The following is a 13,017-nucleotide window of genomic DNA, read 5'->3' as shown; positions in this document are numbered from 1 at the left end:
CAAAATGCAAAGGCAGGCGCGAGTTCACGTGACTGCCAGGTGCAGGGTGGGTCCCCGCTCTTGACCAGCTGTGACACCCGCTCTTGACCAGCTGTGACATCAAGGAGACTAAATCTTAATCTGCCTACCTTAAATAGCGAATCAGGAGACATAAGAGTAGCTCCCTAGTATCAATAATTAATACTATAATATCAATAACTAAGGGTTTAAAGGCATATCAGCACGAGATAGCGTTACTAAGGATAGAGGTCCGGGATCTTCGAGATACTAACCACATCCTTAGCCGGCGCCGGAGGGAGAAAAAGACCCGCCTACGGAATAGAGGGACTATGATAGTAGAGGAAGGTTAAGCATTAATTGATCAGAAGGATATAGATTCGTAGGTAGTAGCTGAATGGTCAAGGAGAGGTGGTCGGGTAAGGTCGGTGTAGCTAGGTATAAGGTATTATAGTGCGTGCGGGAAGGCCGGCCATAATTCACGAATATGTTAGGCTAAGATAGAGGTATCTAGAGATGCGCATAGCGATTAGTTTGAACTAATTGAATGATCTTTTGTGTGTTAATTGACGATCTTGTTCGTGGTGTTGCGATTTGTGGGACATTCGCTTGTCTGGGATATTCGCTTATCAATCACGTTACTCTGTATCACGCGCTGAGTGATTGACCTGCTAATAATTTGAGTCGTGCAGAAAAAGAGAGGACCGACGTTGTAGCGATCGGACTCCACTTGGTTGCGAAAATTGAAGGCCTCGTGAGTCTTTTGAAAAAGCACATCTGCTGCCTGCTTGGCGCTCTAATCAGTCCCCGCCGCCGCCTGCCAGTGCACATTGGTATCCACTGTTGGCCGGTGGCGGGCCCTGAATGCCGCTGCGGTCGACTTCTCGGCCACTGAAAGATTCCCATCTCGCTGCCCGCTTCAGTCATTCAGCGCCCTCCACTGGACGGACGTTGGTCTAGCCTGGTCCCACGACTCAATCTACCCTCCGCCCTGCGCGGACCATGCGAAGCGCCCCAGGAGGGACTCAGGCTCTTTATTCGCGATCGCTGACCGACAGTCGCCCATTCGAGGGTCCTTTGACACTGCCCACGCGAATCGACTGATCGTTTGGCAGACGTTTCTCGCGCGATACGTAGTCACCTTCTCGCTGTTGCACTGCTCGCCTCGCCAAGGGTCCCGAATTCTTCCCCGTCAGCGAACGCTCGCCAACAGAGACGCCTACCCACCCCACGAAACACACGCCCGAGTGTATCGCGCCCGCATCCATCGAATGCGCCATGTCGGAGGACGATGTTGACGTGATGGGCGTCGAGGGGCAGGGCGGCCCAGCACGTGTCGATCGCGACCGGAGAGCGCCCCGTTTCAGCTGGACCCCGGCATACGAAGCGACCTTCTTCCGGAGTCTCTGCGAGAGCGTCAATCTGGGGTTGCGGGAGAACAGCAGCTTCAAGGCCGAGGCATGGGAACGAGCCGCGCAGGCTCTGCAAGCGACGCACGGCGCGTACCCTGCCAAGAGCCACCTCATCAACAAGAGCGACAATGCGAGGAAACGATTCCGCCTCTGGCGAGGTCTTCGTGAGGATCCAGAATTCATTTACAACCCACACGCGCGCACCGTCACAGCGACCGAGGAGGCCTGGAGGGCACATATCGAGGTGAGACTCGCAGGAGCAGAGCAACAAGGCGACCCATGCTGACTGACGCTTCCCAACAGAAAGAACCGCTGTCACGAGCGTTGCGAGGACGGCCGTATGAACACGAAGACTTTATGGAAATTCTTTACCCTGACGTGATAGGATCAGGGGGTGCCCCCAAGAGGATAATGAAGCCTAGAAGGCGGACAGATGGCGCGCTGGGAGACGACATTGAAATGCCAGGCACAGGCGTGCTCAATCTGGCGCCAGAGGGACAAGGCTCGCTAGCCAGTCCAAGCCAGCAACCGAGACCGACGCTCAGCCAGACGGCCTCCGGATCGTCCAGCGGGTCGTTCCCTGCCCAGCCGATGCAACCGCCAGCCATGGCTCCAAACCTAATGCCCACACCTATGGCCTCCGTCAGCTCAGGCTCAGGGAGTGCGCTCACACCTCCAGATGAGATACCAGGGCAGAGCCAGAGTCACAATCTGGCGCGCAAACGCCGTCAAGGGCCAGCCACGGGGTCTGTGGACGAAACGGCATCTCCGGGGCTGGCGGACACCTCCACGGCATTCTCCCCGCACAAGCGGCGGCGCATGTCATCGAGAGACGTGCAAGCTGGGTCGAGCACGTCTGCACAAGGAGGCATCGGTGCGCTGGGGTCTTCAACCGTTGCGCAGGCCGCAACTCCCTTTGTCGAGGAGATTCTCGAGGCAATGAAGGCCCGCGCACTGCCGCGGTGGAGGGAACAGGCCCTCGACATGTTCTTCCGTGATTTCGCCGCCGAAGAGTACGACTTGCAGGTCAAAATATCTGAAAACGTGCTCAGCAACGAGCACAAGGCCATGGTCTTTTGCAAGATGCCCGAGCGAGTGCGGCAGCATTGGGTCAGCAAGTTTCGCGAGATGCACCAGCTCAACAACAGGACGACATAGCACAGGGAAGAGAGAACTGCGGAATATACTCACATCGTACACGAATGGTAGTCCCGGAGTATGGTCTACCGGGGCTTCTGAGAGCGATGATACCCGGGTTAGGCGTTTTAAGTTGATGCGGAGCGGTTCTTGGGCGGATGCTTTTCAGGATTTGAGCTTTCGCTCGTATGGTGGGCGTCCGATAGACTTATCTGCGTGAATGTATATTGTCATGTGTATAAAACTTGCCTCAAAAAGAGCACTGAACATATCTCGCATCTTGCCCATGTCATTATTAAAACTATCATCGCGAAGAAGTACTAGATAGTCAAATAAGCCCAAGTTTTTTGACCGCTTCCTGTGTCGCCTGCAGCATTTCCTCTTCACTTTAGTTATCTATTAGTCGTATATAGTCTAGATCGGGCGAATCCGGAAAGGCTACTAAAGGGGATCTTAGGAGCTAACTCAGGTTATTCAGGTCCCGTGCCTCACGCGCCTACCTGTTATCGCGGTAGTCAATCATCTTAGCCTCTGGATACCAAAGAGGACCGTAATACGTAGTTCCGTTTATATATAGTAGTCGATCGAGTAGCGAGATAACACGAGGAGCCAAACGTAGCTCATCCCTTAGATACCTAATATCGAGGACGTGGCGTCCTATACATACGGGCGGAAAGTCTACACGCTCGGAGGGAAGATAGAGAATGCTAATAAAATGCTCGTATATATCGTTAAAGATACTAACGAGAGTGTCCTCTCGGTAGGCGAGCGGCGAGTCATCTACTGGAGGCACTTTGACACGCCGCGCACCCCTGTACTACGCGAGCTGCGACTTATTTTTGGGAGGAGCTAGATATATATCTATTATATTAAGCCTATTTTCTGTCGCGTTATTACGTTTTGTGGCTTCAGGGAGGAACAGCGTCAGGGCCAACTTCCGATCGTATTATCGCGCGACGCGCTCAGCTGGTGCGTGACGTCACAACAGTTTCGGGTACGTCCGGCGGGCGCCCTCTGCCTGGGCAGGAGCAGTAGTCTGATCTCCGCGTCACAAGACAGGTTTCCAGCAATTCCTCATCACCGCATACTCAAATCAGACATATCCAAGCATCGTCGCCAGTCGTCAATTTGGCCTCCGCGTCCTCCTTCCAGCTCAAATCACCAAGAGTAAGTTGCGCGCAATGGCTCCGCGACCCTGTCCAATATCGCAAGTACTGATCACGCGATGTAGTGTCCTATGCCGACATTGCTGCCAGCGGCCCCAAGCAGGCCCCCGAGGACGTAAGTTACGAGACAAGGCCTCCCTCTGTAATATATCGCAATGTTGACGACGACTGTGACAGGCTGCTGCCCCTCAGCCCCCTGAGGTCGTCACCAACGAGTCTGCCTCCACTGCCTCCCTCGTCGACGTCGACATGCCCAGCGTGCACACGGTGCCCTCCGACTTCCAGGAGCAGGATGTCCAGACGGAGACCCAGGCGCAGCGCCTCGAGCGCGAGGCCGAGCAGAAGAAGGTCAAGGCCAAGAGTGAGGCCAAGAAGACGGACAACTGGCTCACGGAGCAGTTCGCCAAGCTGTCCGATGGCAGCGCCGGCGCGCTCGCCATTGCCAACCTCGCTGGTGTCGTCGGCTTGAGCGCATACATGGGCTACAAGGCCTGGGGTCTGTACGAGCGCGGCCGTCTGTCGTACCAGAACGTGGGCGTTGGCGTCGGTATCCTGGCTGCCGTTGGTGCCGCCGAGGGCGTCTTCGGCCGCTATCTGTACAAGGGCAAGAAGGATGCGTCATCCTAGTGGGACACAGCGAGCTTATGGGATTCAATACTCCAGGAGGGAGCTATGGCGTCGGGTTAGTAATAATGGCGACGGCGGATACAGGGCACGGGTTTCATTTTCGTCTCTTCTCAACGATACCGCGTTCTTATTCCAATTACGTTTCAGATACCGCATCTACCCAAGAATAGTGAGTGGCCAGTTCAGTGGTTACTGTTATTGATGCGAGCGCTGTCTCGTCCGGCTGCTCATGCGCAACTCGTACATCTCACCGCCTAGGTCCTTGTTCATGTTTGTAGTCTGCCACCGCAGCTTGAGCATGTCAACTACGTGATGCTCATCATCACATTTACACCGGTATATTTACTGTTCAAGTCTAATTAATGATGGGTACATTCAACTCACAATAACCAATCGTCTTTCCAGGATCCATGGAAGAGATGCCTCGCTAAGGCCGCCGGCGGAACACTCCCATCATTGGAGCTATGCGAATGCGGCTGCCCCATTCCAAAGCCATTGATCGGCAAGACAAGAATGTCACCGAGCAACGTGGGCTCTTGCATATAAGAGAGATCGGCTGTTGTGTTCAAGGATGTATCAAACACTTGCAAATGTTGAAAGACGACGTCGGTCCAAGCTGCAGGACCTGTGGAGTTCATGACTTCCAACGTCGACAAGTGTAGGTCGGTCACAGCCCGCTCCCCTTGGCTGACCAGCTCCGCTATGGAGCTTAACACCCGTGCTATCATGCTCTCGAAGACAGGGTGGCCTGGGGCGGCGGCGATCGTCCACTGGCAGAATTGGACCCAATGGAAGATGCCAGGCCAGGGACTGTCGTCTCGACGGTCGTACTCGATCCCGACAACAAGTCGAACTTGATCTCGAATATCGGCAGGGATCCATTGCTCGACTCCTCTGATAGCTACAGTATCAGTGTCTGTGTAAACACCTCCGTGAGTGTAGAGAACACAGTAGCGCAGCAGGTCAGACTTCATTGCCACGTTTGGCAGGTCCTCGAACACCTTGACTACCCGGGGTTGTTCTGGAAAGGCTTCCAAAATTAAATCATTGGCGCCCTTAGGACCTATAAGAGTGCTGGGGTAAAGTCGTTAGCCATGTACCCTGGGCTTTACGACCTTGCCACTTACTAGCTGAAGTCTAGGTTCAGCGCAAGCCACGAAGCCGTATCTCGAAGCTGGTCCGGCGTAATAGGTTCGTTTGATCCGGCTTTGGGAAACATTATTTGCCATATTCGAGCCGGGATCAGACTCTTTGAGACTGGAGATAGTTCGATGGTCGCCCCGTCTTCCAACGTCGTCGAGAGGAGTAATGACATTGCGTAATCGTATGAAAGCCACCATACTGAGAGCATCAGAAGTACGCCAGCGCTGACTCTCAGTACTCTCATACGGCTTCGGCCAACGTGAGCACGTTGCCACTTCGGAACGTTCTGGCGCGGGAGGAAGGTTGTGAGTTGCTGTGACGGGAGGAAACTGATACAGAGCATACGGGAAAAAAGTGAGGACCGAGGACAAAGAGCCCTTGAGAGCGCAGACCACGTTCCATCTGAACAGCTGATAGAGCCTTGTTCAATTGACTTACAATTGAGAAATCAGAAGAAGCGCGACCCGAACACGGCCTACATACACGTATGGCGCCTAAAATTTCCACGTTATTGGGCCATCCGCCCATATCACCAACAGTTCTTGGTGCATGCCGCCGCGTGTAACCTCAACGTCGTCTAGGCGTTTATTCCATGAAGAAGGATTGCTGTCCATGCGGGAAGGGGGAGTAATAATGTGTTCACCCGAGATGTAGTAGTTTCTGCCATTGGCTACACCTTCAACTGGCTCTCATAAGCGCGCCGGCGGGTGTCAATGCAGGCTATGGAAGTCTGCATAAGACCAGCCAGGGCCCCTGGTTCGGAATGCATGGCCGTTTTCTGACCTCAAAGCTGTTGGCCGTCGGCTGGATGGACGCAAATAGACCGCTTGACCTCGAAGCAAGGTGCATTTCCTGGAGTTGCCGTTGCGATGGCCTCTATTACTGGAACTCAGTCCAGGAATCACGTCCGCAAAAGCCAACAGTCCAAACACAACGAGGGGATGCTGATGAAATTCGACAATACTTTGATCATGAGGGAAATATACACTGGACAGCCCCATTATGGCCGACCGTATAACTACTATACATGTTCTAGTCAGCTGATATACATTCTATTGCTTCTTCTTTCCCTCGGCATCCTCATTGTTGGCCTCGGCAGGGGTTTCCTCAGCCGTAGCGTCCTTGTTCGCATCGGTTGCGTCCTCCCATGGCGGTAGCACTTGGCTGTCGGCGACATCGACTCCTGTGGGGTGTGCTGACTCCAGCTTCGTCTCAGTCTCCACAACGCGAGCGCTTCCATCAACATCGGACCTCAGCTGTTGCTGGTCCTCATCAGGTTCAGCGGATTCTTTCGGTTGAGCAGCAGCCGAACCATCGGCGCTGGCAGCAGCAGCACCCTCTGCATCTGCCTCCTCGTCATCCGCCAGCTCGGCTCCGTAGATCTCCGGATACTGGCGGAAGCATTCTTGCATCCCACTGGGAAAGGTTAGCGATGGTGGCATGGTTGGGTGGAGCACGGGTCGCGCACGAGAACTTTTCGATGCAGTCCATGCCCTTGGGCTCCTCGGTGGAGAAGACGAAGCAGCTGAAGGCCGTCTTGAACTGCTCGCCACAAGGACCGTCGGCCATGCCGCCGAGACAGGGGCAGTCCCAGTTGATCTCGCCGGTCTCGGGGTTGAAGGCGCCTTCCTGGCCAGCCTCCTCTTCTAATGCGCCTGCGCCTTGCGCCTCGGGGGCTTCCTGAGTCGTCTGCGGCGCGATGGGCTCGGGTGTTACGCTCGAGGTGTTCTCCTCAATTTTCTTCTGGATTTGCTTTCGCTTCTCCTCGAGCACAGAGTCGACAGTGGGAAGTTCGGACTCATCAAATGATGGTGGTGCGGCCACGGTTCGCGCTGAGATGTTAGCACAGGGACGTAGTATGGTTTTCGGTAGGTTCCATACGAGCAGCCTCCTCGGCAAAGACGTTGCTTGTGTTGTAGTAGTAGAGCGCGGCACCGGCGGCGCCCCATCGCAGTGCTGAGCTCTTCCAGCTTCGAGGCTTGTCGGCGGGAGATTTTGTCGACGCAAAACGGCGCCAGCATGGCTGCTGTGAGCGCACGCTACGCAGAAGAGGCCTGGAGGCCGAGCGCAAGGATGTGCGATACATGCTGAACGAGATGTGGTGGACGCTAGAATTCGAGAAGGATAGCGCAGACTCGCAGTAGGAAATCTTTCGGAGCGTCGATGAATTGGTAAGCGTCACACCCACATGCGTGCCGTCATTGTCCGAGAGGATAGAATTAGCCGACGTTTATGCGGATGGGTAATGCGTGGGTGGCACCATAACAATCTAGTAAGAACATACGTAATTATGTGCAGATTACCAAATGTATGAAAGACATTGAGGCAGACGGTGGATTATTCCCATCGGACAACAACACGTATGGCACTTCAATTAGATGTGTTGACTGCCGAGTGGAAGCAGGCCGCTCAGGCCCCTCGCAACGATGCGTCGTTGGCAGACGCACGTCCGAGACACCATCCTGCAACCAACGCGTGCGAGATCGGCTGTCGCAGTGCGCTCTGAGACGCGTAAGAAGTAAGGGTAAGAAAGCTTAAGATCTACGTCTTCAGATGCGGGCTCATTTGTATTTGAATTAAGGCTTAGCTCTTGATGTGCAGCCACATTACCCAGGAATCATTTCACCCAGATTAGAAGAGCTTTCTTGATTTCCCCGCTTCCGTCAGAGTCTACACTCTATCTTGCACCATTCACGCGCCAGATCCAAAGATTTCGAAGCTGGGAGCCAGCACTGGAGCCACACAATTTGATCCACCTCCTTTACACGAACACACACAGACATCATCGCAGCCATGGCAGACCCAGAGTCGGTCATCGAGTGGAAGCCAGCCAAGCTGCTGCAGAGTCGCGAAATCGCGCCCGAATTTGCACTGCTCGTTCTCAATCAGCCGTTGCGCAACAGCAACAACCTCAGAAAGCTATGGAGAAACTGTAAGAGGCAATGCCAGGTCTGCTGTGGGAAGCGTGGGGCATGACTGACGCTGTGCAGCTTCGTTGAGAGTAGCTGCCGATGGCGGCGCAAATCGTCTGCATGAGCTGTCCTCATTCCAGGGCAAGTTTGTGAGTTCCTCGAAAGAAGATGCCGCGTGCCGAGAGAAGCGCTGACAGGCTGGCAGTCGAATCTCCAGGTCATCATCGGCGACCTCGACTCCCTACACAAGGATGTGCGTGACTTTTACTCCTCGCAGCCCACCCCCGCACAGGTCATCCACGAGACCGACCAGGACTCGACAGACTTTGCCAAGGCCATTACGTGGATTCGCAAGGAGCGCCCTGCCGGTATGGACATTGTCGCCCTGGGCGGCATCGGCGGACGAGTCGACCAAGGGCTGAGCCAGCTCCACCACCTGTACCTCTTCCAGCAAGACCCCTCCTATGCCCAGGGCCGTATTTACCTCCTTTCCGGCTCGAGCATGACCTTTCTCTTGAAGACGGGCGCGCACCGGATCCGTGTCCGCGGTGACGAGGAGGGCGCCCCGAGCGTCTTTGGCAAGTACGTCGGCATCATCCCCTTCAAGGGCCCCAGTCGTATCACTACGAGCGGCCTCGTCTGGGACGTCTCGGACTGGCAGACGGAGATTGGCGGGAAAATGAGCACGAGCAACCATGTGCAACCGGACGTGGAGTATGTCGAGGTGCAGACGACGGAGGACGTGCTCTTCACCATTGCGCTGGGAAAGGTCGACAGCGAGGACGAGTCGTGATATGCGGTGGAGGGGCTGGAATTAGACGTTGCTGGATACCCTCACTTTCTTCTTCTTCTGTGCTTGCTGCCCTCGAAACAGCCACGCTCTCGCCCTCCCGGAAGCCGTATAAGCGATGACCGTTCTATCGTAGATAATGGATCACTAGCCAGCAGAACAGCAGGAAAATGATAACGCCCGCCGCAAAGATCCACTTGTCCTCCTTCGCTCGCCGCTCGACCATGCGAATGGTGTCGCCGCTGATGCCCAGGGTGTTGGCGACGCTGTAGAGGCGCTTCTGTGTGGTCTTGAGCATCTCCCGCTGCTGCCCTAGGTCACCCAGCACAGCCTGTCCACGTGCAATGTACTCGTCGAGAGCCGAGTTCGTGTTGGCAAAGAAGTTTTGCTCGCGCATGGCGTGCTCCTCCCGCGCATTGTCTCCGGACATGTATGCTTGTTGTTGCTGCTGCTGCTGCCGGGGCTGGAACTCGGAATGCGCCGCCTGCTTCACGTTCGCGTACGGGTTCTCTGGAGTCGCATTGTAGGGTCGTCGGTTGCCGAGAAGCTCGGATCTGTTGTTCTGGTACTGTGTGTCGTCGCGCACCTTTTTGAGCGTGTCGACCTCGGTGCGGAACGAAGAGAGGTCGTCGCGGAACTTGCGCACTCGCTCCGTCGCCTCCTCTGCTTTCTTGGGTACAATCTCCTGCTTTGCCAGCGCGTTGTACTCGTCAATGGTCTTGGAGAAGGAGGCGAGCGAGGCGGAGACGTTGCCCACTTCGGATGGGGTCGGGTCGGGCTTGGAGGAGAGGGTGGTGAGCTGGGCGCGGATGGCCTTGCTCTGGCGCAGAGCCGAGTTGTACGAGACGTTCTGGCGAGGAGGTAAGCTGGGTAAGCGTGTTATCTGGGCACGAACGTACCATCTTGAGGTGTCTAGGTAGTTTCCGATTGCAGCTGAAGCGTTGGGCCCAGTTGTTGGGGGGGCAAAGCGGCACTTGGTCGTGGCTGTCACATGCATGTCGCGAGGGCGATGGCGATGGCGATATTTGGGCGGGTGCGGTGAGTGAGGCCACATTGACTTTATCGCTGCCGGAACATCTTGGGTCCGAAGATTAATCATGACAACAATGTCAACGACCACTCATTTTACTCGGACATCATCTTGCCTCTAGCAACAATAATTTTCATTCTCATCATTGATTTCACCCAATGCAAACACCTACTTGTGACGTGCTAACATATCACCACTTCAAGCCGCTGTGGGACGTATCGAACGAGTTGTATCAAGCTACGTGCACGTCAGACGCGCGCACCATGCGACATCGAGGCTCAGCTACCAAGATTGTAGGTCGACAATGCATAATATCTCGCAGGTGGCTTCATTGAACACGGCAGAGTAAAGAACAATGGGTATTGATTAACATCTTCATGCTGTATCTGGATATCTCATAAACAACGTCTCACATCGTGGCAAACGCTTCCACTCAGACAAGCACTCCTCCATTAGGCGTCGCCGTGCTCGGCGCCCTTGACGGTGTCGGTGGGCCGGTTCTGACCAATGTACTCGGACTTCTTGAGCATGTTCCACTTGTCCTCGTCAGAGTCGAGGTGGCGGAAGCAGAACCAGAAGCCGGCGCCGCCGAGGAAGGAGATGATGGCGACGGTGGTGTAGTTCCACACCAAGAAGGGGTCCCCGGAAATAGGGGTGAAGGCCTGGCCGACGGCGGCCGACAGGGCCGACATGAACAGGTTGACGGACATGACGAGCGACTTCATATTGGCGGGGGCCTTGGAGAAGGCGTACTCGTACGAGGTGACATTGGTGAGGATCTCGGCGAGACCAATGAAGACGTAGGGCAGTGCCTGCGCCCAGACGTTGATGGGCGCCGGCGCGCAGTCCTCGCCCGAGGTGAGCTTGTTGGTGATCATGTCACCGCAGTCGGGGTTCATCGTGTAGATGTAGTGCTGCATGACGGCGGCGGCAATCATGGAAATGGTGGCGAAGAAGAAACCGGCTGTCATACGCTTGATGGGGGTGAAGGCGATGCCGAGCTTGCGGAGACCGGGGTAGAGGCCGTGGTCGATGAGCGGGATCATGACGACGATGGAGATGGGATTGAGGTTCTGGAGAATGTCGTTGGGGACACCGTGGCGCTGCATGGTCGAGGCCTGGGTGGTCAGGTTGCCGGTCATCTGGTTGTAGGCCAGGAAGAAGATGGGCAGGAAGAGGAAGACCTTGCAGGCCATGAGACCACGGCGAACCTCGTCAACCCAGGCATCGTCGTAGGTCATCCACTTGGGGCGCTGGTCGAGGGAGACGTTGGAGGGCTTGCCGAGCTCCCAGTTGGGCTTCCAGAAGGACGAGTTCTTTGCCACAAAGCGGAACATGCGGAGGAACTTGGAGAGCAGGGAGCCGGTCGGGGGCGTGAGCACGTACTTCTTCTTCTGCGACCACAAGACGAGGGGGCAGAGCAGGAAGAGCGCCGTGGGGATCAGGAAGGCCTGCCAGAAGCCGTACTGGTTCTCGACAAAGACCATGCCGATCTGACCAGAGAGCGCGCCGATGTTGATGCAGAGGTAGAAGTAGAGGAAGACACGGGTGTTGGTGAGGGAAGGGTCGACGATGACGCGCTTGCCTTTGCGCTCCTCGACGCGCATGCGGGTGTCCGGGTTCTGCTCAGCGAGGAGGGGAGAGACGTTGGCCTTGAAGAAGCCGCTGCCAACGCAGAGGAGCAGAAGACCAAGGATGAAGACGCCAAAGCCAGTGCTGCCCTGGTCGATGACGGTGGGCGAGGCGGCGACGGTGAGGACGACGTGGGCAATGGTGGCGATGCCAATGGCGAAATGGAGGGTCCAGAAGCGACCCATGCGAGCATCGGCAATGTAGGCACCGAGGAGAGGGGTCAGGTAGGTGAAGAACTGGTTGGTCAAGCTGATACCCTGGGCGGCCTTGGGGCCCATGCCGACGGCACCAGGCTGGCCACCCGAGACGACGGGCGCACCGGTCGTGGAGCCCTCGGGCAGAGGGTAGGCGACATAGTTGGTGTAGAGGACGGAGGAACCGTAGTAGGAGAAACGCTCGCAGAGCTCGACGAAGGCAATGGTCCACATGCTCCACATGATCTTGCCGGAGACACGGGGCAGTGTGCGCATCTCCTCCTCGGTGGGCTTGCCGGGATAGTCATCGTCGTCCGAGGTCGAGACGACGTCGTGGTCATGCGTCTCCTTCTTGTCCTTGACATCCATGGAGCCCCGGGCGGCGTTTGGGTAGACGCCGTGGTGCTCGGCGTCTGCGAGGCCGGCCCGGGCGATGGCGTCCGCGTCCATGTTGGCGGTGGTCGACATGTTGGCGGTTGTGCGGGTTACAACTCTCTATTCTCAACTTCAGGTCACAACAATGTGACGATGGGAGGAGGATGGGAGTGTTTTGAAAGGGGACGTGAAGGCACGAGCACACGAGGAGCAGAGGAAAGAAGGTACGAGGGAAGGGGAGAAGGATGGCTGGATATATATGTGTTGTCGCGCTCGCGTGCTCGGTTGCAACGTTGTTGTCACCAGGTAACAGCCTGTCTGTCGCGGGCGCCAATCAGTTGGGACTATCCACTCGGTAGCTATGGCTATCTCGTTCTCGGCCAGATTGTACGACGAACGCTATCCGTCTGATGGGATTCGCCTGCTAGGCTGCTCCATCCGGAGTCCAGTCGCGCGACCCTTGATGCAAAAATACCCCGGGATATCAGTGGGAGGGGCGGGCAGACATGGTGTGGGTGGGTGGGTGGACAGCGCAAGCGCGAGGATGCCGGAGCCAGGCCGCCCGATTGAGAAGGCGTCCGGCGGATGCAAAAGGACCACGG

The 13,017-nt window shown here is 56.0% G+C and overlaps 6 protein-coding genes across 6 annotated transcripts; 3 read left to right on the top strand and 3 right to left on the bottom strand.

The window, feature by feature from the left end:
- Positions 1-1,275: 1,275 nt before the first annotated feature.
- J7T54_002940 (uncharacterized protein) lies at positions 1,276-2,567 on the top strand (the record flags this gene model as incomplete). Its single annotated transcript, XM_051510639.1, has 2 exons — positions 1,276-1,653; positions 1,713-2,567. 2 exons carry the CDS (start codon positions 1,276-1,278, stop codon positions 2,565-2,567), a joined length of 1,233 nt encoding a protein of 410 aa, XP_051358485.1.
- A 694-nt stretch (positions 2,568-3,261) lies between these two features.
- Positions 3,262-4,339, top strand: J7T54_002939 (uncharacterized protein; the record flags this gene model as incomplete). Its single annotated transcript, XM_051510638.1, has 5 exons — positions 3,262-3,306; positions 3,513-3,540; positions 3,606-3,713; positions 3,778-3,827; positions 3,905-4,339. 5 exons carry the CDS (start codon positions 3,262-3,264, stop codon positions 4,337-4,339), a joined length of 666 nt encoding a protein of 221 aa, XP_051358484.1.
- A 2,195-nt stretch (positions 4,340-6,534) lies between these two features.
- Positions 6,535-7,568, bottom strand: J7T54_002938 (uncharacterized protein; the record flags this gene model as incomplete). The annotated part of the gene is made up of 3 exons (XM_051510637.1): positions 6,535-6,898; positions 6,951-7,314; positions 7,364-7,568. 3 exons carry the CDS (start codon positions 7,566-7,568, stop codon positions 6,535-6,537), a joined length of 933 nt encoding a protein of 310 aa, XP_051358483.1.
- Positions 7,569-8,275: 707 nt separating this feature from the next.
- Positions 8,276-9,187, top strand: J7T54_002937 (Thiamine pyrophosphokinase-like protein; the record flags this gene model as incomplete). Its single annotated transcript, XM_051510636.1, has 3 exons — positions 8,276-8,414; positions 8,473-8,543; positions 8,600-9,187. The coding sequence occupies 3 exons, from the start codon at positions 8,276-8,278 to the stop codon at positions 9,185-9,187; spliced, it is 798 nt and encodes a 265-aa protein (XP_051358482.1).
- A 124-nt stretch (positions 9,188-9,311) lies between these two features.
- On the bottom strand, positions 9,312-10,086 carry J7T54_002936 (Protein transport protein-like protein; the record flags this gene model as incomplete). Its single annotated transcript, XM_051510635.1, has 2 exons — positions 9,312-10,034; positions 10,084-10,086. The coding sequence occupies 2 exons, from the start codon at positions 10,084-10,086 to the stop codon at positions 9,312-9,314; spliced, it is 726 nt and encodes a 241-aa protein (XP_051358481.1).
- Positions 10,087-10,666: 580 nt separating this feature from the next.
- J7T54_002935 (peptide transporter-like protein) lies at positions 10,667-12,508 on the bottom strand (the record flags this gene model as incomplete). The annotated part of the gene is made up of 1 exon (XM_051510634.1): positions 10,667-12,508. The coding sequence occupies one exon, from the start codon at positions 12,506-12,508 to the stop codon at positions 10,667-10,669; it is 1,842 nt and encodes a 613-aa protein (XP_051358480.1).
- Between the last annotated feature and the right edge of the window lie 509 nt (positions 12,509-13,017).

Source organism: Emericellopsis cladophorae (assembly GCF_022114955.1).
Source record: "Emericellopsis cladophorae strain MUM 19.33 chromosome Unknown NODE_147_length_13017_cov_118_438408, whole genome shotgun sequence".
Lineage (NCBI taxonomy): Eukaryota > Fungi > Ascomycota > Sordariomycetes > Hypocreales > Bionectriaceae > Emericellopsis > Emericellopsis cladophorae.
The sequence above is the reverse complement of the archived record's forward strand: the minus strand, read 5'-3'. Positions and strand labels throughout refer to the sequence as shown.